The following is a 26,013-nucleotide window of genomic DNA, read 5'->3' on the forward strand; positions in this document are numbered from 1 at the left end:
ACAGCAAGCAGTGTTTGAAAATATATCTAAAACATTCATTTAAACTAATAAAAACAATTATATGAAAGAAAACATAGCACTGAAAAAAAACCCAAAAAGAGTACACCAAGAAAACTGCTATGATTTATACACAGTACTGAGAAATTCAATTAAAACCGGATGAGTGACATATTGCACACCCTGGAGGGATGTTTAATTCTATAACAATACTGGGAGGCTTTAAAAAGTGTGCAGCTCAAGTAGGGTTGTGTGCCAGTACTTTGTTCCTCTGACTGCATTCTGTGAGTTATTTCAGCGATAAAATAAAAATATATGTGAAGACTTTCTGTCTAAATTAGTGTCCTTCATAGCTAGAAATGTCATGAATATTTCATATATTAATTCTTGTGCAAGACCATCTACCTTTTAGAGGGTTAACATTATGTGAGATACACCCCAGCTCTTGTTACTTCCTTGGAAGTAACTCTGACTCGGAAAAAGGGTCAGAATGCTTATGCATGAAGACTACCCATCCCATACAAATTCAGCTGGCAGGTAGAAGAGTTCTTGCATGTTCCAGGACTTTTTAGAATGCCTCATTACAAAACGAGCTGTACTTATCTTGTTTCATTAATTAATTAATGAATTAATTAATCACCACTGATTCCTACATTTACTCATTTATTTATTTATTTTTTCTCTTTCTTTTTGTACTATACAATGAATTGGTTTAATAACCAAAATAAATCTGTCGACATTCCAGGCCTATTGTAAGTCTCAAATATTAACAATAAAAAGACAGGGAGATACGTACCTGTTAAAATCCCTTTCTGCGTAATGTTGTATCACCTATGCTTGGGACCTACATAGCCTTGGGCAATCAGGGGCACTCTCTTTGGCGAGCTTCCTCATTGTGGTCACTGATTTTCTTTCCTTTATCAGAGCAGCAAAGTTCTTGATAAAAAGTAGCAACTAAAAGCCACAGCACATCTTGGTGCAGTGATGACCACCTCTTCCCACGCTGCACTCTTCCAAGACTCTAATAGTACCGGCAATGCCATACTATTAAAACATCACTTTGTCCTTACTCTCTCTCCTTGTGCACCAGCAGCACTCCACGGCTAGCTCTCTGTTTCTAGGGCACTATTACTTTTAACTGCTTCTGTCTAAGTGGCTGTTGCTTGTTTTTTTCTAGTCTTGCTCTCCATTTCAGAAATCTAAGTTCTGACTGAGGCAAATATTCAGGGTCTTTGTTTGCAAAAGAGAACTACAGGCTAAGTGCTCAGAATTCATTTTTTTAAGCAGTGGGAGGGAGTTAAAGGGATTATAAATTAATCATTATTCATTATCCTTCTTAACAAACGTCTAACACTTAGAAATTGTATTTTAAACAGAACTATACACTTAATGAACCCCTCAGCCCTAGATGAGCAGTTCCAAATTATTATCAATCCCTGCCAAAAGCAGATGTTGCACAGTGCTGGATCTCAGGAGCTGGAGAAATGGCGACAATTCTCTTTCTCCAAATTCTCCACCATTTGAAGCGTTAAACTCCTAACCCTCTAATCTCTGAAGAAAACTTTCAGGTTATAAGTGAGTCAATTTTCACCCAAATGCAGAGGGAATATGGAACAATATTGCTGAGATGCATAACCTTTCCCTACCAATCCAGAAGGGCTCACAAATCTTGTGACTGATCTATTCTGTCATCCAATGTGCAATCATATTTGTAACGTCTCTGTTTTTATTTCTTTAAAACACCATGCCAAAGACATGCTTATCAAACTCTGAGCAGCAATGAGACAAGAGAAAAAAACATTTCTTCACATCAATATTACCGTTTTATGAAGTTAGCGAAGAGTATGCGGTGCGAATAACCTTGTCTTCGAATCCTTGCTGTCTCCAGAATTCCTGTGTAACGCAGCTGAACCAGCACTTTTTCTTTATCAAACTTGTTTGCCTGCCGGTCATTGTTTGGCTTGATGCACCGGACAAAATGAGGCTGGCCAACCACCATTTTGGATAACAAATCCATGAGAGAGTACTGCAAGAAAGTAACAAAATATCTAACACCAGGATGCTTTAATGTAGTTCCGGGTGTAGCTGAAATTTTATTTCATATGATCAAGAACATGTGAAAAACCACTCACATTTCAGTAAAAGGGAACTTCAACAGTAGATGAAGTAAATGGCCCACCAACAATTCAAATTTCGAAAAGATCAGCATATACTGATTCAGGGCAACAATGACCTCAAATGGTTCTAGTGTAGCCCATCCAGAGCATTATCACTAAAACTGCAATGATTTGTGGTACTGCCAATAACTGAACTCCTGCTTTGTTTTAGGAAGCAGCATTATCTTTAACTGCAGTTTTAAAAATTCATCTGTTTCTTACAATGTCCCTGATGACCAGTGCATGTAACAGCAGCTGGTGGGCTGGGTTGGCCACATCAAATTCATATCAAGCTGTACATTTAGCAGAAACAAAGCACTGTTTGCTAGAGCATAAATGAATTCTGTGTGCAACTGCAGATGAGGGGAGAGTTAAATGAGAAATATTTCTAACAACATCCCACTCATTCTTCTAAAGGGACAAGTACTTGACTGCACATTTTATGTCTAATGATGAAGAACTGGAACAAGTAAGTGTTTGGGGCAAGTGCATTGGGCTTGGAGTGCGCACCAATGACTGAGCTGTTAGTGACAGTGTGGTAGTTAAAGGTGCTAAATGCTGTCAGATCTGTAGTGTCCCCTTCTGAAAGCCTCTTCCCAGACACATAAGCTGGTCTAATATGTGAGAGAAACTCTCCTTGAACTTCTTTATTTTTTCTTGGAATCTTTTTAGGTAATTGCAACATGTGGGGTTTTTTGTTTGTTTGTTTGTTTGTTTGTTTGTTTTTAACCTATTGTCAACTATTTGAAGATTCACCCAAAGAGAAAGTCTTAAGGATGAGAAGCGAAACAGCAAGAAGCCAGTAAGTATCACCATCCCGGCATTAAAGTGGAGGAAACTAAAGTCACCCCACTAGAGGGGATGCTTAATCTACTCTGACATAGTGCATCCTCTTCATTGTATAGGCTAATGGTGACACTACATCTCCCCTGCCAGCACCAAAACTTTGAGGAGGTTAAAAGTAAAAATGCACAAATTCAATCCAAAGTTGTGCTTTTCCCACCTCCCCAGGATGCCAGGCTAGCAGAGAGGGTGCTATTTGTAGCTCCTCATGCCAACTGAGGTGGATATGGCTGTAATAAACCTCTTGCCATGTAGGAAGATCTTACTAACACACAAACAAACAGGCTCATTCCTCAAGATTTAGCCTGACTACACAGAAGGCAGAAGCCAGGATGTCACACAGTTCAGCAGTAGGTTGGGGACATGAAACTGGTGTAGGATGTCAAGAGCCATATGTTTCCTATTAAAATGTGCAACTCCATTCTGGACAAATGCTGCACGATGCAGCAAAGTGCTTAATTAGTTTTATTACTAGTGTAGCAGTGGAACACAAACAAGTAGGACAGGATAATAGATACGCTTTTTTCTACTCATCCTGGGAGGCAGATGGTTTTCTCAGTCACCCATGGATTTCTGCATAAGAGGAAAGCACTGGGGATGAGCTGAGTTTTCATTTGAGGGCATTAGCTAGCACGATCTGAGCAGGGGTTTCCACTACAGAAAACAGTAACAGGAAAGTGCAAATATAATAAACTCATCCATGGCTTCTGTTGCTGAATTTGTTGGTAATACACTGAGTCACAGATATGAGTTCTGAAGTAGATTCAATACATTTTTCCATCCAGAGTATTAACACAGCAGTTTTGAACCACCACGATAGCACGGTTTGAATAATCCTTGGTAGACCAAAAAGCTGTGTAATTGTGTCTACTAACAAAGAGATCCTGCTTCTTACTGTTCTCTGTCTCAGACGTAAACAAACTCTTAAAGGTCATAAACATTACCTGAGCCACCTTTACATTTTTGCTGGGAGATAGGAGTTATGAGGACCTGGAGCCTCAGAGCTGTGCTCCAGTCAGCCAACTCCATGCATGACTCTGGAGGAAAGAATGTCCTTCACATATATTTTCTATGACAGAATCAGCAGCACAGCCACTGCTTGGGAAAGTAAAAATCAAAATCTTCCCCTGTTGCTCCTGTTCCAAATTAGCTTTGCCCTTTTCCTTCCTAAGATCCTAAGGAAATGCTATACAACTGATGTCCAGTCTTCCTTTACATCCCTTAGGGAAAAACTGGTAAGTGAAAGACGATTCATACAGAGAAGCATTGTGACAGAAATATGGCTGTGTATTTGAGTAAAATTAGATGGAACATTACGGTCTCCTTTAGATATTTGTACAACACAAACTGCTGGGCCCTAAATACATTTCACAAACTCTAAGTTGACCACTGTTGACTCTAAGTCAACAGGTGTATTCCAAAAGATGAAAGAATAAATATTTATTCTACTCTTAAAAAAAATAAGTAGGTGAAAAGATCTGATATCTTACTCTGAAATAAGAAGCAACTGTTTGTGTTTTCATACTGGTTGTCTCTCTTGGATGATGCCCAGTATCTCCAGATTCATTCTGTATAGATGAAGAAAGAAAATGACACTTATCTATGTTGAGCCCATAGCGTCCTTTCCAAAGCCTCAACAAACCACTTCTTTGAGAACATCAATTTAAAAAAAAGCACTAAAAACTGGATAAGTTACAGTATGATCACTAGCACAAAGTAGTTACACCAATACGATACATTACTTTGCTGCACAATGCACAAACATTCACACACAGAGAACACAGTCTGAGAGCAGAACATCTAAATAACTGCCACAAATACCTTGACAATGTCTGAGATCCTGTTATTGTGGACCACTGCTATTGTGGTCATTCTCTATGAAATATGACTGTACTTCACATCAAATTACTAATTTATTTATTTACTTATTTATTTCTGAAGCTTTTATAAAACTATAGCGAGAAAGAAGGGAAATGTTAGGGTTTTTTTTTACCTCACGGAAGGAATATGAATTGCACAACACAAAGATATCCAGCTAAACAGAAAAGAAAATAGGAGAGGGAGAAAAACCATCGAAGGGGTTACTTGCTTACTTTTAATACCAATGACAGTATTGCCTTTGTAATTTAACTTAAGATTCAATGAGGAATCACGATATCAGCTTTCTTACCTTTGTACGACTGATTGATTTCTGGGGGGTCCACATCTGGTAACTGATTGTAGTTTTGCTTTTACTGTGTGCCAGGTTACCTAAGGGAAGATCAAAGAATGCAACCTACCAAAATGCTTAGATCACATCTAAACTAAAAACTATGTTGAACCACCTTATTCAGTGCAAACATATGATTACAAAAGATGTTGACTTTTTCTGTGTATGCTGTCATTTCTCTTTGCACTCTTGAGATGGAACAAGCTCTGAAGAAATTGCATGAAGATGGAACAGAACTGAATTTTCTGCCTTCAGCGCTTACATCACCTACTAGAGCAAAAGAAATAAACAGAATGCTGCAGAAGATGAAAAAGATATATATTATGGTATCCATGAGCTTTTACACTAAGGAGCTTATTTTTCTATCCTAGTTCTAAGGCTACATATATATAAGTTAAAATCATATGCCAGTACCCTTCTCCAGCTGAGGTCAGATGACATGGCATGACTCAAGTCTATTCAGCTAAACTCTATACTTCTCCACTCTTCTACTCCACTGGTAAAAATACAGTTGCATCCCCCCCTCAAAACTTGCTGGAAACCATTGCTCATTTGTACTTTGTTGTGAAGAGTGCCTGGGTATTCCTGGGAGAATGTTAGCTGACATTGACCAGAACTGTCTCAGGGTGACATACTAGCAATTAATCATAATGGACAATCCTGTGGCAGTGTTTTGGCTACTGTCTGCTGGCCCTGGTAGTTTTGTTTACTACCATAGACATAGTCTTAATATTGCAACCTTGTAATTCTTAGCCAAAAGCTACCCTTAAATAATGACTTGAAGGACAAGTTCACAGGAGTGGTTTATATAGACACTGACTTTCTAAAGAAATAATAAATAAAGAAAACACTACGTCACTTCACACCATGTTGCTTTATGTTGATAAATCCTACCCAGTGCTGCATGCTGCCATTACTTCTGCTGTTAATTTAACACCTCTGAAATCTCATTACATACTGTGAGAGCCTGTAATCTCTCTATGCCCATCTACTCCAAGTAAGAGAAGGACAAGAGTTACATGAAAGTTGGATAAAAAGCTGTAACTATATGGTATGTATGGTATGCTCAGCTAATGTACCATGGGTTATGTGATGGTATCGAATGGAAAAAACCCCTGTGCTTAGCTAAATATCACTTGGTAGAATAGAAAGAGAGGTTACTCACATCTAATGTTAGCTATCTGGAAGTGAAGTATCTACTGGATCTCCACTGCATTCAGTGAAGAGAGGGACCTTAGGAAAGATTTATCTCATCCTAAGAGAAATACTCCAGGTGCATAGGATTGGTTGGACTCTAGATATACCTCAGTGTTTCCACTTACTCTATATGGATGACTTAGACTGGAAACTAACTTTTATCTGGTTAGAGCTGGATTGCTTGGGTCAGTTTCAAAAGGTAAAACATTTGATGTAGATTAACAAAAGAACTAAAATTATCTTCAGAGTCATCATTGCAAAACATTACTAAAGTTCTTGGTACCATTTGGGCCCTGACCTTGGCTCTACAGAAATTATAGTTTAACATCTTAGCAGATGTAAATAAGTTAAAATGCTCAGGGAAGGACACTGTGCTCTGTGCTTTCCCAACAATACTGATCTAAAATAGACTTTCAAGACTAAATTTTGCATTCCACCAGCAAAGCTTCCTTTGTAAGTAACAGGAGCTTTGCCAAAACCTTAGCTTCTGTAAGTTATGATAACATTTTGGAGAAATTTCCATTAGGCTCTTTCAATTCAGCTTTCCTGTTCTCCTATGTAGTGGTACAAGAAAGTACTGTTGTAAAATACTCATTGTACAGTATCAGTGCCCTCACACAGGGAGAAATACAACACAATAACAAGTAACCCCTGCCTGTCTATAATACACATAACAGCAGTTACCCAGGAACTTCATGGTAGAACCTAAAGCCAGGACACAGATGATGCTTGCCACCTATATTTTCTGATTGTAAGGATAAGAAGACTTACCCATCACCCAAAAAGACAAGTAAGACACTGTACAAAGGACATAGTTCAACTAAGGTGCAACTTTACTTAGAAGTAATTTCTGTAGAGCCAGTTACATTCCTGCAACTCCTTGTAATCTCTCAGAGGACGAGCTCTCTATCAGGACTTCAACAGTTAACTACTTTAATGGGGAAACAGGGTGTCTCCTCTTTCTTTGCAGCAGAGGTTAGGAATCCACCTGGGTTCTCTACTACTTTAGAGAAAAAACTGCACTGAGACAAAACAGACAACTTACATATGCCCTGTCCAAAAAAGGCCAGTGACTTACCTGATCCTTTTTGTTCAGTCCTCAACTCAAGAGATGTACTCCACTCCCTGTCCCGAGCCCCTAACCTGAAGAGGGGACCCTGAAAGAAGCCTCTACCACTTCCTTCGCACTTGACCAGACCAGTCCCTCCCCTGCAGCTCGAGATGGCAGGGGCTCCATTCTGTATAGATTCTAGGGTTGGAAAGTTAAGCCACAAAGTGTATAATGTCATCAATAAATGGTCATATGAAATCCAGCTGTGGTCAGCACGAAGGCTAGAGAAGGACAGTAGGAAGATTACCACAATAGCAATACCTGTTTTTGTAAGAGGATGTGTTACCAGCTGTCGTATCAGATTGTTTTCAGATGATCGCAGGAGCAGCACAATATCAGCTGGCAGAGTATCTCTATTTTTGGCCAGGAATCCACTTGCATTATACAGAACCTGTTTAAAAAGTGCATTTATGCATCTTCTGGGCATTTGAAAAGTAATTGTATATTTAACCACTCTGGCATGACATGAATAGTTTTTCTGCCATGAGGTTTGCTCTTGCTCGTAGTCTTTCTTTTGATGGCAGACAGTTTTAACTTTTTGATATTGAGAACCATTATGATGCAGATTACTAAAAGGAAATCTATTACTCCAGAATACCTTGAGACACTTTTATGCCCTCACGCAGGGAATACTAGTTTTAGTAGGACAACTGTATCGTAGCCATCCTTTACACTATTACAGGTATAAATACACAACAAGCAGCGGACTTGCTTTCAGCCTTATTGCACAGGGTTACCCATATTGTGCAGACTTTCTGTCCCATTCATACTGTGCTGCATTGTACTCAGGACTTTTCCTAGAGAACCCTGCATTAAGTACAGAGAGGAAGTTTTCAAAGTAACAAGCTGCACATGAGATCTCTATAAACAAATCCAAGCATGATATATCTAACTCTCTGGAATTCTATCTGTAAATGACCCACAAGAAAACCAGGTCAAAGGGTGGCAAAACTGGCATGTTTAATTTAAAAACAAAATACAACAGAACAGCCCATTAGCAATCCTAAATTACAAAAAAAAAGAGCTTTGAAACAAAAATTATATAAATTGTATTCTAGGTTTACAGTGAACAGGACTAAAAACAAAGAAACAGCATTTCAAATTTAAGAATGGTAGAAGAAACTACCTAATAAAAAATGGTGTTCCCTGCTGGAAAGGGCTGGTGAAATCCCCAGCTGCACTGAAGGAATCAGAAATGGTACAGGCAGAGCTGTCTCCCTGCTCCTCAGCAGCAAGATAAGCATTAAATGTAAATAATTCTGCAGGTTAATTTTAAAGGTATCACCACAGGCCTTTTGTAGCTGCCTGTGTTATACAAGGGGCAAACTATCTTCCATCAGCTGATGGGAAGTGTGATGCTCCTTCCAGACCAGCTACTCCTGTACTGCACAGGCACAACAGTTTCCTATGTGAGACAGCAATGTTTACTTTGTACCCTCGTAAAGAACTCAAAAGCAGGTGAGAGCTCCTGCTTTTACAAGCTTCAGCTGACCAGCAGCATCTTGCCTTATCCCATCAGTGATTCCTCCTGAGTTTGCAAAGACGTGTTCAGCAAGTCTTTGCAAAGACAAGTTCAGCAAGCAGGGCAAGATGATGCTCATCAAATAAAGCAGAAAGCATGGCCTTTGCTATCTGTCTAATGAGAGTGCAGAACTAAGTAGTAAGACCACTGGGGTGAAGGAGATAAAAAAAAAAAGAGAGAAAGAATGGAGATGGAGCCCATTCTGAAGTGGGCTGTGGAGTGGAGCTGATTCTTCAAGCTTTCAATAATGCCAAGCTGCATTACAGAATGGTTACTTTTTGGTTGTGCTGTAATGCAGCCACTTCATTTACTGGGGGACACTGAAAAACATACTTTTGTTATTGATTTTATTTTATTTTATTTTATTTTTTCTGTGGGAAAAAAAAAAGTATTTTTTACTTTCAAGGTATAATATTTCCATGTCAGGACTGAATAAAAAGATTAAGAACCAAATAATCTGACCTCTGTCATTTCCTTCTAGCCCTACTGCTCCACAACCCCCAACAAATGTCAATAGGTCTCTTACCTTTCCTGCATAATGATAAATCCCAAATGTTAAATCTACTCTTTTGGGTCTCCAGAAATACTTTGACTTCAAATTATCCTCAAATTTTTCTGGAAGGAAACACATAGTTTATCCATTATTGGAGTTACTTGTTTTCTGAATCAGCATCCATCTAAAGACATTTCTTGACTTCTCAGACAATACAGTGGCACAAAACATACTGATGCTTTTAAGAGAAATAAAGTGTAACGAGTCTTGTAATAAAAGACAGTCTGTAGAGAATATGGGAGCTCCTGAATCAGTTATTTTCTTTGTACCATTTTTTATTAGACATGTCATCTCAGAAAGTCATTTGTATTTCCAGGCTTTTGATCTTCGTGTGTGAAACAGTGTGTCAAACCTACCACACTGGGAAACTGTGAGGAAACATTTACCATTTGGTTGGGGGGCTCTGTACTGGAGAATATAGAGCATTAGAAAAACAATGAACTCACATAAATGCTTATTATGGATATTGTTACTGGGTTCTGTGTTCAGGTGTTGGTTAAAACTCTCATCTGACACTGCACATTCAAAAATCAATAAAGCACTTATCAGCTCAGAAACCTCACTGAAATGCTGAAAAGAACTGCAAGCACCCAGTATTGCTGAAGTATTCAGGATCCGAATCACAACAAATTCAGACGTTCTAATTTTAATTTCTGGAATAAATGAAATAGGAAACATAATTTTCAGAAAGGCACCAATGCAAGGTTCGCAGCCTTTACCCTTAAGGAATACTAACATGTTCAGATATGGTTCATGTTAAATTCCAGAACATTTTGGAATTCTGAATATAACTCAGCTTTGAAAACAGTGTTCTTGGCATATGAACCTGGAGGCTTAAATCAGTTTGACCTTTATCTTTTAAGCGCTGTAACCTGAAAAAATCCTGAAGGCAGAAGAATTTAAAACCTTTTAAATTAGCAACTTAGGTTCATTTGCACTCCTGATGTTTCTTCTGCCAACTTCAAAGATGTATCCAACCTCGCATGCATGCATCACTAAAATATACTTTGACACTGGAATGTGGGCTCACTGAAAACAACAGCTAGCACAGATACCCTGAATTAGATGAAGCAAACAAAAACGTAACAGGGAGATATGCTGCAAAGTTACAAAACAAACCATACGCTTACCTACAAGTGTCTGATCTGTTGCTTGTGGGAATCGACTTTCTTCGTCAAGCAGGGATAATAAGCCCATTGGTTTCTGCAAGAACATATCTAAGAGCGGCCTGTTGTCCTCATATTCTATAACTCTTGCATCAACACCTTCATAGAGGTACTCATTCTGTAATAAACAGCAGAAGGCACATTATATCTGTCTATACAGAACAACTTCAGAAAATAATTTGTGACCTGTCAATTGTAGGATACTAAAACTACATGAAAAACATATGCTAAGATGGTAAAGACATCAAGGGATGTGTCACACTGCCAAGCTACAGATTTTAATTTGCTGCTGGATATTTAAGTGATTCCTATGGCATTTTTTGAAAAAGTGAGTGGAGATCAGAGATGCCTCAACTGCTTGATTCCCATCTTCAGACATCTGGAAAAGCTCTCATGTCAGGAAGTGTGGTAGTATAGTGGACACATTTTCTAAACATTACATAAATAAATAGTCTCATGCTGACCTCGACTTTTTTTTGGTTCCTTTTAAGAAATGATGGAAAAGTATTAAGAATTATTAAAAAACAATAAAACATCTCATTCTTTTTTCTTTGCTGAAGACTATGGATATCCTTAGCTTTCCACAAGACTGAGAATAACAAAATAACAAAAGCTGTATCCACAGGGTGCTGCAATGATTTTTTTTCCTCAAAAATTATTTAATTTATAGCTGGCCAATTCAAGAATGACCTTCTTTAATCCTTCAGCATGGTAGAGGACAGGCATAGATTTATCAAGAGAAAGATGCTCTAGAGACTGCCACCCCTCCATTATTTTTGTCTGCATTACATATTGCAGAGTATAAGGGAGCACAGTGCTACCAGGTATATACCAGTGCTGCCTTCAGAACCATGCATACTGCTCCATACACTATGAAACACATAATTAAGCCTTTTGAGCTACTCTAAAAATAATTTCCCTTCCAAATAATAGGACTTTATCTAAGTGTTATGTTAATTTATGATGTAATGTCACAGTTGGGCTACCCTGAATTCATTGTAAATTGAGTGTCATAAGCATGAATGATGGCTAATATTAATGAGTTCAAAGACCTCTAGCCCCAAAACCTTTCCTTATGTGTCATTCACTTGAGTCTGAATGACAGTCAGGGGTGAGTGAAGAAAGCACCACAGTGAGGATTTCAAATAAGAATTAACTGCCATATACAACAGAAAATCACAAATTATTAGACATCGTACTCCTAAGCAAGAGAGAAAATGTAAAGCGACAAAAAGAATCACTGACACAGTCTTGGAAATATTGACCAAAATAAATTTACCTGCCAATCCATTTGAAAGAAAAGGCAATATACAACTAAGCTTTTCTACTATCCAGCTTGATCTAATTTCTCAGGACACTCTTTACTGCAAGGATAGGTTATGGTGGGATCTATACACCCATGTTCAGGTGTTAGGAGTAAGGAGTAAGAATCTCTTCTGAAGTCTCACACGGGCTATGTCTCTCAGGCACATAAGACTAACTTCATCTTCATCTGCCCTGGAGCAGTGGACAGGTGGAGATTTGCTTTTCATTTTAACCAATGACCTGAGTAGCAGGAGAAGACAGGGCAGTAATAAATGTATCACTGATACAGGCATGAAGTTAATTACATACGTGTAGGAGCTAGTGGCAGGAAAGGAATGACTCTGTGTTATCTCCCAAAGATTACACCAGGGTAGGGGCAGCTTAACCAAGGGCTACAGCTGTACTGGCACACAGCTGTTACGCTCATGAAACCAGCTATTACTGCTCAGGGTTACCAAGACTACTTTTACCAAGGGGGAAAAGGGAAGATATCGTGGAAGGTATTGCTTTGGATGAATCTATCAGAAAAGTGTTTCGGTGATGCTCAGACATCCTCAAAGAAGATCTCAGAGACAACACATCTGACAATTAACTTTTCCCTACTTGAAATGTTTGTGAGAGAGGCTTGTTAAGAGAGCTGATAGAAAAGGAACTCTGTAATAGCCATTTTGCTTCACCATAATAACAATGTCTGCTCCCCCTCCCTGCACTGCCAACACAAAGTGTCTGACCTTCACAGCATTTGGTGTATACGATCCCTCAGTGTTTAGTACTTGTATCTTAAAAACTGAATGGGATGTCAGTGCTGACAGCTTCTGTAGTGCTACTGTCTGCCCAGTAGGACATGGAGCAAGTTCACTTCATCACTTCCCATGAGCTCCTGGAGGATGGCTGATAACCAAGCCTTCTAGGCACTGGTGTGATAGATGGCTTGGAATAAAGAGATACGATATTACATTGCCTTATGCAATTGCTGGTCTTCAACCATATTATTATGATACAAACGGCAAGGAGAAAAGCTTCCATGATGTACATCATGAAATTGTAATTAAATAGATCTTATTTGAATTAATAAGCTGAATCAGCTACAGGACGTTGTAATCTCTCATGGTATTTTATAACTAGAAGGCTCCTTAAAATATCAGCTGCTCATTGAAATTCTAAAGCATAATCCACTAGACAGTACTCCTATAGATGGGATGTCAGAAGAAATGACTGAGTTGCACTTACACTTTGGCTCCAATCTCATCTCAGTATTTTATGGAGTCTCTTCTGTGATCAAAACCAGGTATTATTACCTTGTGTAGTCTGGTTTAATTTACCAACAAAAGAATTATTAAATGCATTAGGAAATTATCTTCATCCTTAATAAAAATGTAATGTCATTTTTTTTCTGAGAATGTGGCATGATGATGCTTTGGTTTAAACGGCAACACCAGGGAGTTATTAAAGATGAACATTTCCACCTTAGAGTAGAAGACCAATTTGTTACACAAATGCAAAATAAACATTGCATACTTATAAAATGCAAAAAGTAGTATCCTTCTATGTGGCAATAAGTTTACCACTTTCCAAAATATTGAAGGTATTTCACTGTTCACTTCTTATGGAAGGATCACAAATGAGAAGGAAATGGGAAAGCTGTTTTACTGGTCAAAGTTACCTGCAGAACACGGAGCTAGTAAAGAATTATCTCACATCAGTGAGTTATCTTACATGTGAGAGAAGCACCTTGAGGGACAGGGCAGGCAACATAATGAAAAAGGAGGAATTATTTTTGGAGCAACTCTCGTATATACCCATAAGATGGAAAAGAATATTAAAAACTAGTAAAATCACATTAGGGGTATTACAGTGACAATTAAACATAACAGAAAACATCCAATAGAAAGGATTTCTCAATACTGAGCAATTGTCTTCATAAATGACATTCCTGTAGAAAATATCTTACTTTGGAAAACTGGAGGCAATTCATCTTTACACCCTACCCAGGCTTCTCTTATTTCTGCAACAAGGCTAACAAAAAATGATATGGGAGCAGAAATGCCAGTTTTTCTTATGTTAATGGGAGTGGTACAATCCATTGTATTTTGGTCATTGTTTTGTGTGGGTCACTTATGTCACTCCAGTAAATATTATATAAGACATTACGACATCATTCATTCATTCTTTTCAGGCAATTTCAATGAGGGTGCTGGTTCCCAGAAGGCTGGGGGTGATTGCTCTTTGTAATTTATACAAGAGCATCTTTGTATGGCAATGAGGATCTTCAGAGAGGCTGCCTGGGGAACTTTCCGAATAATGCTTAGGATCTTTGACCACATCCTAACATAGTATTCCTATCACTTCTGAGGCTCTATTTTTAGGAGGTTGCACCTCCAAGGAAAGCAAAACTGTTATCAGTTTTCAGATTCAGGTACAGCAAAGAAACCAGTGACAAAACTGAATATATCTACTTCCAGTGAAATTATTACTTTTTCCCCAGACATGTAATTTCTTCAAAAAACAATACTAAATAATGATTTAAGGATGAGTCTCATGAAACGGTTTGTAAAGTTGAAATGATCTTTCTCTGGGGATTTTTAGTCCTCTTTAATTTCACAAACTTTTATAATTCCATTTCTATTCTCCGTTTCACATAAAATTTTGATTAAATCCATCATTATTTAGCTTAGATGAGCTGGTTCCTGAACAAGAACAAATTATGACCAAGATTTCCATTTTTTTTTATTTATGGAATTTCAGTGTTCATTAAGCTTATTAGCAAGTTATTATGAACACTGCACTTCAATAATTATTTTACCACTCATTTATTTTATTTTTTTTTTCACTGTAGAACCATACGTTACATCACTCACATTATTCCTCAGGAAAACAACACTGCATTTGAACCAGAATGATTATCACTGTGTTATGTTGCTTAGATACTGTACATTTCAAGTATAATGTACTCGATGCGGGCATTTTACTTGCAAATTGCAATCCAACAGTGCTTCATATAATACATACTCTGAAAACATTTGTTAGGATCTGCAATTTACAGTCTCCTATGGAGAAGAAACAATGTCATTTCTTGAGACAAGCATTTATATGCTCAGCAATACTAAAGCTTAATCACAAAATTCAACACATACCTGTTCCCAGGCAAAGACGTGTTGATTGAAGTAGAACTGAATCTGTTCGTTGGCAATGTTGATACAGAGTTGTTCAAAAGAATTCTTCTTGAAATTCTCAAAGCCAAAGATATCAAGAATTCCAATGTTCAAACCATCATCGCTTCCACTGCAAAGAGTAATTATTTGACATTGACTATCTTCATAATTGTTTTGTGAAAGCAATAAGCTGTATCTGCACAGTAAATATGAACGAAATGGACATTACTAAATCAAATTTTTCTTTAAAAATTTTTTTTTATTTGAAATACAATAAATGCATATAAATTCAAAGATGTCTCTATCTGCAAACCAGATACTCTGAATCACATAATGTCCAATTCCATCGTTAAATGTATAGAAGACTTAAAATTGGATTAATATGTGCTAGTTAATAATCTGTTGTAAAAAGCTGATGGTACAGAAACAACATGAGGTTCTTTTTGTTCCACTTGTAAGCAAACAGGCCTTAGATATTCTTTCTTCTTAGTACTTATTCACAACACTTAAAACTGCTTATTTTAACAGGAAAGTCTAAAGAATGAATAGCTAGATCTTCTACGCATCTAAATAACTACTTCCGGTTTTGAGCATTTGAACCTTTTTGTGAAGTCCATCTCATAGACTGAACTGTTTCCCCATGGAAGGACCACACATGGAACTTTTCTTCTGACTAATCCTTATCTCTCTCTTTTTTTTTTCCTTTTTTTTTTTTTTTTTTCTATTTACAAAATAAGTCAGAAGTGCCAAATGGAAGTTCTTGCTGTGTTTTCTTCTCAAAGTGCTTTGGTAGCTGTGTCTTTGGAGTGAATGTATGTGTGTGGTGCCTCTGCATGCATCTGGCACTGGGGCAGCTGGGCTGTGCTGGCTCTGGCTCTCATCTTTGCTAGCTCTGCAGCACAACATGCCAAGCTTCTGTGTTATGGACTGCAAGGCCAAGTTTGGGTAAAACGTAGCAAATTCACTTTCTGTTTTCAGTAACTGGCTCCTCTGGAACAGCCCTGCACCAGCAGGGTCAACCCAAGCAGGGTGCCCCGGCCCATGTTCATGCAGCATTAGGAGATCCCCAACAAGGAGACCTCACAGCCTCTCTGGTCCCTGTGCCAGTGCTCCAGCACTGCACAGCACAGCAGTGCTGCCTGATGAGCAGGGGCAGCTCCTGGGCTCTAGGCTGTGCACAGTGTCACTGCTAAGAGACTCACATAACTTCTACAGGCGGGCATCTTTTTTTATTATTTCCTGTCCCTACAAGTGCATTAAGTTTGACACATTTTAGGATTGCAGCCTTGACTTTCATTTGATGTTTCAAAAATACAAAATTCAGAAAAATCCAGGTTTGCAAAGCTATTTGTTATTGATATTCTATTTCAAGTTCATGCTTCATCACTCATATTCCCAGACAGTGAGAGCCCTGACCTATAGGATCTACAATGCAAGATGAATTATTTCTTCTTTAATTAATTAGCAAAATGTATTAAAACTTCATTCCCAGGATCTTTCTCATCTATCTGTTTAAAATGTCACCCTGCAAGGACAGGGTGGGCATTAACCACAGTAAATGGCTTTGGAAACTACCCTGATATATATATATATTTGTGTGCATATAAAAGCAGTAACCGCAATATGTGGTTACCTGGGCACACATAAGGGCAGAATTTGACCTATGCAGTCAACAGTATAAAGGAAAAAATAATTTCAGTAGTTACACATAATCTACAAATTATTAAATGAGTAAAGGTTAAACAGAAAAGCAGCAGATGTTGTGCTATCTGTATCTGCTGTATTGCCACTGCATGACATAAATAGTATAAAAAACATCTTTTAACATGAGAACACTAAACACTTCAATGTAGACCACACTCCTTCCATAGAAGATCTCACTGTATTCTGGAAAAGTGTATTTTACCTTAAATGTTTGTCAGGTTTGAGAAGAGTGTTGATGCGATTGACTATCCAGCTGAACAGGCGCCCATAGAGAGCCTTGGCCATTGCATCTCTGACATCAGTGGCTTTTTCCACAGTGTTGGGACGAATAATTGTTTCTCCTCGAGTCACTACGCAGTGAGAGGTGAGGGCCTCTTGCAGCTCATCTGCCTGAATACACAGCAAGGATGCACCTGGAAGGTAAGATCACAACTCAGAGGCAGGTTTGTGAAGAAAAATCACTTTTGCAATCAAGGCTGAAAGTCTAACATACTACAAAAGAGTGGCCCATGCAAAGTCTTAAACTAAACCCTGCAAGTCGGGGCGTTCATACAGACCAATGGTCAGTACCTATTTCAGTCATCAGCCATTCTACCTCCCACTGTATTACAGAATCCTAGAATGGCTTGGGTCAGAAGGGACCTCAAAGACCATATGGTTTGAACGTCCCTGCCAAGAGCAGGGTTTTCAGCCGCTGAATGAGGCACTAGATCAGGCTGCCAAAGATCCCATCCAGCCTAGCCTTGAACACCTTCAGGGATGGAGCATCTATACCTTCTATGGTCTGCCTGTTCCAGCACTTCATCGCCCTACCAGTGAAAAAAAATCCCTATTAATCTAATTCCAACATTTAATTCTTGCAAATTTTCCATGTGAACACATTGATAACTTTTCGCAATAAAAGACATTTGGTACTAAAATGCTTAAGGAAAACAATTTCAAAGCAAGAAAAAACTCACAATTCTCAAGGGCTACTGGGTTGGAAATGTTGCTCTTGTCAATCATGTGTTCAGATACCACTGCAGAAAATTCAATGTTGCCCACATTTAGAATGGCAGCCAGAACACTGTATACACTTCCAAGTTCCTGGAAAGTATATATAAAAGAAAAGAGGTAACACTTAGTAGCCTGACAGGCTTGTCACCTTGGTGCATGTGATGGGCATTCTCCTGTGTTCTTTCCTAAGCCCTGAACACTTTCTCTCATTGTCTGCCCCAGGACTACTTCTTTTAGGAAAACTTTCCCCAGCAATTATTCCCTGTTCTGTACACACAGAGGGAATAAATAGGATTATTATTTCCACCCTTCACTGTGTCTGAAGACTCAACCTTGTCTAAAAATGTAATACCTCCATCAGCAAAAGTATTTTAAAAAATCTGCATTTAAGTTTCTTGGATTACAGAAACAAAGTACTTCAATAATAATAGGTCCACAACCGCTCCATCAGTGCCATCAGGAAAAGAGCTTCAGTGGGAGAAGAGTGAGAACTCACATCTTCAGTTTAGCAGAGAACTCTTCAAAATGTCACCAAGGAACTGAATACTCACCTCAGTACTTTTAAACTGTACTTAAACATATTTAAACATGGATAGATTTCAAATGTTTTAGTCAGTTCTGAATAGAGTTTCTGCCTTGAAATAAGGCTAATGTTAGTTTGGACAGCAAAGTGATGCCTACAGAAAATGATTTTAAGTAATTACATGGGACAAATCATATTTGTAATTAATGAAATAGTGTGTTCTTGGCGAATAGATTCTGAACTGCAAATTTTCAGCTGTGAATTTTCACCTGAACTGTGAATATTTTTCAGCATACTCGATGATCTGTATTTTCTACTCAGAAATGCTGAAGTGTTCCTGTAAAACAGACTCAGTTTTAAGCTAGCAATCTGCAATACTATACATTGTGAGACACACAGTAATAGTGTATTTTATAAGGAGCAGTTCTATAAGTTTTACGGTTGTTTTACAAGAAGCACTTTTATAACTTTGATTAGTATTTTATAATGATGATTTTCATAATTCCACAGCATTTTATTCCTGATATTCAATAGTTTGCTGTTACCATGTCAGGCATCATTTACTCCAATACAATCCTTAATTGCTCTAGAAGACTCGGTCTTGTTTTCAGCACTTTCAGAGAAGTTAATCTAGCAGTTAATAAATTAATGATTCCAGTGACAGTAAGACAAACTATGTGAGCTCACTAAAAAATTATGCTCAGGATAATTGGTTCACAGTTGATGTAGGCTTTAAGCAATCATTTTCATTTTAAGCTTTGGGACACATAAAACACAGAAAATGGAGAGCTTAACTCCTGCCATTATGCTGTACAGTATGTATTGCTGTTGACAGTTCTGTTCCCTTTCCCAGTGTGTTCTAAATCTGGCTTGATCTGTTTTATACAGCATGATTACTGCTCACCTCAGCCAGTTCTTTCTATTAACTTTGCCCTGTAACTTGGGATGAAACAGTATGATTGTAAGGCTTACTATGAAAGTCTTTGGGGCTGTTAAAAATTTTAAAGAATTAAAGCTTTATTTAGGTCTCAGTTTTAACTGAAGAAGATATTTTATCCAAGGCTCTATGATAATAAAATACGGAATATGTGTATATAGACCTTCCTTAGTACTTCAGGGTGAATGTCAAAGCTTAAGGCTATTTACAAATACATCAATTTAGAAAAGGAACTTGCTTTCTTACTGCATTTTTTTTCCTAACTGAAAAGAAATCATTTCTGTACATACACACTCTGATCTCTGGCAATAGGGATCGCTCCTCAAAGAGAGGTCACTCAGAAGGGTTAGGAAGCAGCACGTAAACACAAAACGTACTTATTCACACCTCTACCACCATTTGGAAACAAGTCAAACTCCCTCTCCCTGCTGGCATCCTTCTCTGCCACCTGATGCAGAAATAGAGAAAGCAGTGTCCTCTTGGCAGTTCTGGAGAGACCTACAAGGGGTAGTTACTTGCAGTTTCCTTGTATCCTGTATCAGAGCTTCAACTGAGAAAGACTCCTCTGTTCCTTCTCTCTTTCAAATACAACATCAGACAGGCTACTTCAGCCAATGGAGAATGTAAAACAGGTTATCTTGGGTGGGGCTCATATGTAGCCACAGACTATATATGTTGCTCCACCTACTTCTGAAATTGTGGCAAGTCTACATGCAGATAGTTACACTCAGATTAAGCTCATAGTGGCTCATTGAGGAAACTGAATGAAGATGCACACTAGATCTGCTGAATGCAGCCAGTGATGGTATTATAAATGAATCTTCAATATGTAAGAACGGTCTCTTCTGGATGATCAGGACTATTCTTTCCGTCTATCAAAGTGAAAAAAAAGAGTGTGGAATAAAAACAACTTCCTGCTTTACATGGCTTTAATTAGGGCATATCAAGGTTTTTGGTGAGATAAAACTGCTATCTGTGCTGAACTGCATTTCCTCCCAGGCTGCTTCTGGAGTGCTGAAAGTAAAAGGTGTGAAAAGATGTGTGATATTATTATGTGCAGTTGTGAATAAGCACACAGAAGAGAAAGAGACTGTGAACTCTGCTGTTACTGCGGCTTAATGTAAAAGGAGTATGGAGGAACAGAATGGACATTCTGCCACCTACTCAGATACATGAAGGGAAATTACATTTTGAAATTAACAGAGTAGTTTTCTGAGAAAAACTTCTTGTAACATATGATTTTGATAAGCAGACTAAAACATGTATCCATTCTGCAGCATTTGTTCTATATTTCACAGGTATCATATGGGCTGTAAACCTGCTATCATTTGTGATTGATGAAGTCGGTGGTAAACTATAGCCATGGTGCACAGCTTCTAAAATGAGAGAACAAGGGTGCAGGATGGGGTTTACTTCCCTTGTGTCATATTTTATAAGTACACAAGCCTGGTTTTCTCTGCAATTACATGAAAAACAGCCTGGTGAGAAGGATTTAATGGCCAGTAGAGCAGTGGTATGAGATGATAAAGGAAGAATGGGTTCAGTTAACGTTCAGTGATCAGATCCGCTCTAAAGGAATGTAAAAACTTCACTCAACTTTGTCCCTGGAGTTGTGAAAATTTATTGAGTTCATCAAAACCCAGATAAACTCAATGAATTTTTAGAACTCTCACCATGGACATCATCTTAAAACAGAGATGAAGCTCATATTCACAGCCCCAAAATTATAGACTAATAAACAGTTACAACATTTTCTATGCATTTAATTTGCAAAAGCCTTTTTTCCCCAATCACTCAGCCGTGCTGTGTTCACGGACATCAAAGTCTTGTTGACTAACATCATTTTATTACTTTACCTACGCATTAAAAACATTAAAAATTTAAATGTAGCAATATAACAATAAGTTGACCACGTAATATCATAAAAAACTACTGCTAGAGGAAGAAGATAACAAGGGTGATTATTTCAATTCTTTATTCATGTTTTCCCTCATCAAAGTAGCCATTAAAATTCATTAAAAAGGGTTATCAGCACTCACCTCCAGTGTAAAACCTATGACTTTGAAGCACTGTTCAATTAATTCAAACTGCGACTTATAAAAGCTATTGTTCATAAAGTCCTGCACTATTCTGAAATGATCATTTTGCAGATATCTGGAAGAGTTGACAGAGTTAGAATTTAAATGAGGTTAGGAATTCAACACCATCACATTTCTAAGGAATCGATTTTAGAAAAAATAAACAGTATTACCTGGGAGGTCTGTATTCTGGTAATTTGTAATGTGCCAGTTTTTTCTTTTCTGCAAGACCAGCATAAATATAATAAAAAATATGGAAATTTTTCTCTCCTCTGAAACAACAGAAGAAATCAAGTCGTTTAGAAGTGTATCTATTTTACGTTTACTGATGACATGCACGCTATAATTAAACGCTATTAGGCTAACAAACAAGGCTCAAGTGAATTGACAGACAGCAAAGAGAACACAGCTCTGCACCAACAGCTTCAGGAGCCTTTGGGAATTCATACTTTGAGCATTAACCTCCTACAGTTCCTCTCAGGCTAACCAGTTCAGCAGCATTTTCCTGTGAATTCAGATCTCTGAACACCTACCCGAAGAACATTTGAGGCACCTAAATGGTTTGCTGACTTCCCGTCTCAGCATGTGGCAAAATATAAATACCAACTGATGGTGACAGGAATAAAAACACATTAAGTTATAAAAAAGGTGGTATTTTAGGGAAAAAGCTAATTTTATCTTGAAAAAGCACTTTCTGTGATTATGTTCAACTCAGGAATGAAAAAAGCTTTTCATAAAACTGCATCTAACTTTAAATTGTTAATAAAAAAATTGCCAGTGAGAATCAGAAATCATTTATACCACAAATGCACAACGGGCAACAAGGTCATACAGAACTACAGAAAGAATAAAAATTAGAAAAGACCAGTAAGCAGAAAAATTATAAACAATGACAAGATTCCTCGCCTTAAGCGCTGTTAAATCAAGGCCATATAATAAACAGAATACTAAAAGTTTGCTTCAAAGTAAAATTTCAGTTTCTCCATAATTTCCCCAAAGAACCATTAGGAAGCTTTTAATTCTTTAGACATTCCAATATAATTTTTATATATTACATATGAACCTTCCCGGGATTTGTTTAAGCAAACATGGAGGCAATGAAAGAAAAAATGGGAGTAGTTTTCAATTATCTGACAGAACTATAAACTGTTCACATATCACCTTATGTAAAAATCCACATCACAACACAACCACACAAAGCCCTCATGGTACTCTTTACTCTTCCTTCTGTTTTGTCCTGAGATAATTTCCATTATTGTAAGCCTCCTCCGTAAATCTCAAATGAGGTAAAGAATTATTTTTATACTTACACTGCCTGGTGGACAACTCTGGATTTTTCAAGGAGATACTCTGAAATCTGAGCTCCTACTACAGTGCCACCACAAGTAAATTTCATTTCCAAGTATTTTCCAAATCTGCTGGAGTTATCATTGATGATAGTGCCTGCATTTCCAAATGCTTCTACAAGGTTATTCACCTGGAGGATTTTCTCCTGTAGAGTCCTGTTATTCGCCTACATATGAGAAAGACAGTGCTTGAAATTAGCAGTAATCATTCAGATACATTCCTTAAGCACTTCTTTCCTATTCCAGTTTGCATTGTGTAGTGTGAATTTTGTGTACATCAAAATGTTGCATTCAGGCCTAACAAAAGGAAGACTGAAGGAAGTCCCCCTCCACCCCCCCTTCTTTTTTCCTAAATCAGTGAGTGAACCCAGTGTAATACAACCCTTCCACATAGGTTTCACTTTATGCACATTATCTCAATGGGGCTGCTTCAATGCTTTGAGTTGGGTGTAAGCTTCTGAACAGAAATGAACAAATGGGTGTTATTTATTCAGCCACTCATCTAATCTTGCTGCTTTGTTACAGTCAACAAACAGATCGAACCATATCTGTAACAAGGTAAAGCACATCTCACACCTTGACTCATTAGTGCGCATGACAACAGGAGCAAAGGTGTTGTGGCACAGGCTGGCAATTACAGATTGTATGAATAGGGGTGTTGGACCCTGTCCTCTTCATTTTCACTCCAATTGCAACTGCATGAATGAGATGAAAGCCATCTCACACAAAACCACCTGAGTACACTCCTTCATTTAAACATGTAGGCATAGTTTCACTGAAGGAGTTCTTCATTGGAGAAAGGAATGTAAGATTTCAGAGAGAAAAGGATTTCACCTTGTATGGACAAAAGCTGTCTTTGAGTTTTTACCAACCACACTGATAATTAATTTTCCTCATCAGATGCACAGGTCCCTGCCCTCCTGTGGATCTCAAAGAAACATGGCCCTGCAGGCTCAAGAAAGCATAAAAATGCAACGAAATGAATAAAGGCCTTACATCTCAAATAGAGTGTGCCATGGCTCATATACATGTAGTCTTTCATACAATGGACTTTCACAAACTGACACATACTTGGATGTCTGCTATGCTATATGTATTTCCCCACTGAATCATACCTTGCCCAGGACAGTGAGCTGCTGAACTAGAAGATGGGCACTTTGTGTCTTGCCAGCTCCACTTTCCCCAGAAATAACGATGCACTGCAGAGAACAAGATCATAAGTCTGAGCTCATTACATATCTCTCAGCCTGGTAAAAGATATGAACAGATCACCTCATCTTTACCTGATCAGAGTTGTATGTCACCATGGACTGATAACCAATGTCAGCAACAGCAAAAATATGAGGAGGGTTGGCAGTCCGTTTGGCTCCAATATACAGTTTGGAATGCTAAGTGTAAAGAAAATGAAAACATTATCTATGTCCCCTTAATGACTTTTTTCACTTATCTTTCATTGTGAAATTAGTGTACATTATCCTTCTGAGCAGCATTGCTGCTTCTGAGCAAGCATTTACTGCACTCACTATACCATGAATCTGCATTTAGTAATATAAGAATTGCTAAAAAAGAAAAAGAACAAGTTTGCATGCTTTCAGCTTTAAGCGATTAAAATTGAATTATCAGAATAAATACAATGTTACCAAATATAAGCGCCTTATTTAAATTAGAATGAAATTACACTTTACATCCTCTTCCTTTTTCTGCATGATATTGATATTTAAACTAAAGATCTTTTCTTTACCTGCAGTAACTAATAATTAATAGTGGCAAATTATGTATGTCCCAAAATTTGTTCCCTTTGTATAGTGGAGGGCCAAATTCACAAAAGTTAAAATTTTACTTAATAGCTTTGCGAACTGTTGGATCAATTAAATAGTTATGGTTTCCACAGCTCCCTTGGGACAAAATGTCCCCAGTTCCTACCTCCACCATTCACCCTGGTACAGAAGTTCTCCACAGGAAATGCAGGAGGAGGAATGTTCCCTCCTACCAAAAGGAATAAGATTCAGACAAATTAATGTACGTAACTCTACAAATACTACTTCTGAATTAAATGCTCATAGTAGTGGTGGTCTAGTCAACAAATCTCATGAATTTTAGCGCAATTTATCTCAACCCAGAATGAATGCTGAAAGTCATTAGAACAGTGACCTCAAAATCCTTTTTCTATCTATCGATTAAAATAGGTGACTTGCTCAGATATAGCCATCTGCTCTTAAGACAACATATCAGACATGTTCTACACTGTAGATATACCTGAGAGTTTTGTTTTTTTTTTTAGTTTCTCATTTCTGTGTTGAAATTCAACACAGTGGGGATGTGCATCAATGAGAAACAAAAAGGACTCTATTGGTAATTCTTTTTTTTTTTTTTTTTTTTTCCCAGAGTGAACTGAAATAAATTTCAAGAACAGTTTTTGTTTATACTTAACATGAACCGTCATTTTATTGGAAATAAGTGCTAGCAGAAAAGAATCAAACTAAACTTTCAAACCTGTGAAGAATAAATATCTATGTTCCGAAATGGATTGACAGCAATGAGAATGTCCCCAACATATGTGTAGATCTGATCCTTGGCATAACTTTTCTGCAACTGCTCTGTTACTGTATTCTGATGGATGAAAAATAAAAGAACATTGTCTCACTGAGAGAAAAAAAGGATTTTAGGAAAACAGACAAAATATGAATATAGTTCCAATGAGTAAAGAGGAGAGAAAAGGAAGGCTATAATGGCCAGGAATACACATTATCTTGATCAAAGATAAGTAATGCTTTCAAACACCCTGGCATTCATAATTGCTTGTGTCCCAACTCCCTTTGTAGAAGGTACACTTACCAATCCCCAAGTGGCTGTAGAAAAATTAGTTAATAAATATTGCGTTAGTCTCTACCAGTTTATTTATGTACAGCCTGGAAGAGGAAGAATGACAGTTTGTTTACAACCACTGATGGCCTCTATCACCTGTAAATAATGTTTGGTGGCCTGTTTCTTCTTCCTATTTTTGAACCTTAAGGTATAAACACAGCATATTTATCTCCATTTTATGCATGCTTCCTGAGCTCGCGATAGACTCACTTTTGATCTTTGACAAACCAGTGGAGTTCCTATCAATAACTCTGCCAACAGTTCAACAGAATGCTCATTTCAACAGCTGAGGACAAAGCTTCAGCTGACATAAATTGATTCCAAGGCATCTCTGCACTAAAGAAAATCAGTGA

The 26,013-nt window shown here is 37.8% G+C and overlaps 1 protein-coding gene across 1 annotated transcript in view; it reads right to left on the reverse strand.

Moving 5' to 3' along the window:
- The window catches only part of MYO3A (myosin IIIA), a 97,033-nt gene that overhangs the window by 18,537 nt on the left and 52,483 nt on the right, over window positions 1–26,013 (reverse strand). The window contains exons 11-25 of the mRNA XM_015853320.2: window positions 25,289–25,405; window positions 24,079–24,183; window positions 23,911–23,994; window positions 22,760–22,962; window positions 21,623–21,721; window positions 21,411–21,525; window positions 17,875–18,001; window positions 17,118–17,328; window positions 15,194–15,341; window positions 10,719–10,872; window positions 9,562–9,650; window positions 7,775–7,904; window positions 5,167–5,246; window positions 4,487–4,564; window positions 1,818–2,023 (exon numbers count right to left, since the gene is read on the reverse strand). Coding sequence (XP_015708806.1) covers window positions 1,818–2,023; window positions 4,487–4,564; window positions 5,167–5,246; window positions 7,775–7,904; window positions 9,562–9,650; window positions 10,719–10,872; window positions 15,194–15,341; window positions 17,118–17,328; window positions 17,875–18,001; window positions 21,411–21,525; window positions 21,623–21,721; window positions 22,760–22,962; window positions 23,911–23,994; window positions 24,079–24,183; window positions 25,289–25,405 — 1,946 coding nt within the window. The remainder of the gene's footprint in view (window positions 1–1,817; window positions 2,024–4,486; window positions 4,565–5,166; window positions 5,247–7,774; window positions 7,905–9,561; window positions 9,651–10,718; window positions 10,873–15,193; window positions 15,342–17,117; window positions 17,329–17,874; window positions 18,002–21,410; window positions 21,526–21,622; window positions 21,722–22,759; window positions 22,963–23,910; window positions 23,995–24,078; window positions 24,184–25,288; window positions 25,406–26,013) is intronic.

This window comes from Coturnix japonica, chromosome 2, assembly GCF_001577835.2.
Source record: "Coturnix japonica isolate 7356 chromosome 2, Coturnix japonica 2.1, whole genome shotgun sequence".
NCBI classification, from domain to species: Eukaryota; Metazoa; Chordata; class Aves; order Galliformes; family Phasianidae; genus Coturnix; species Coturnix japonica.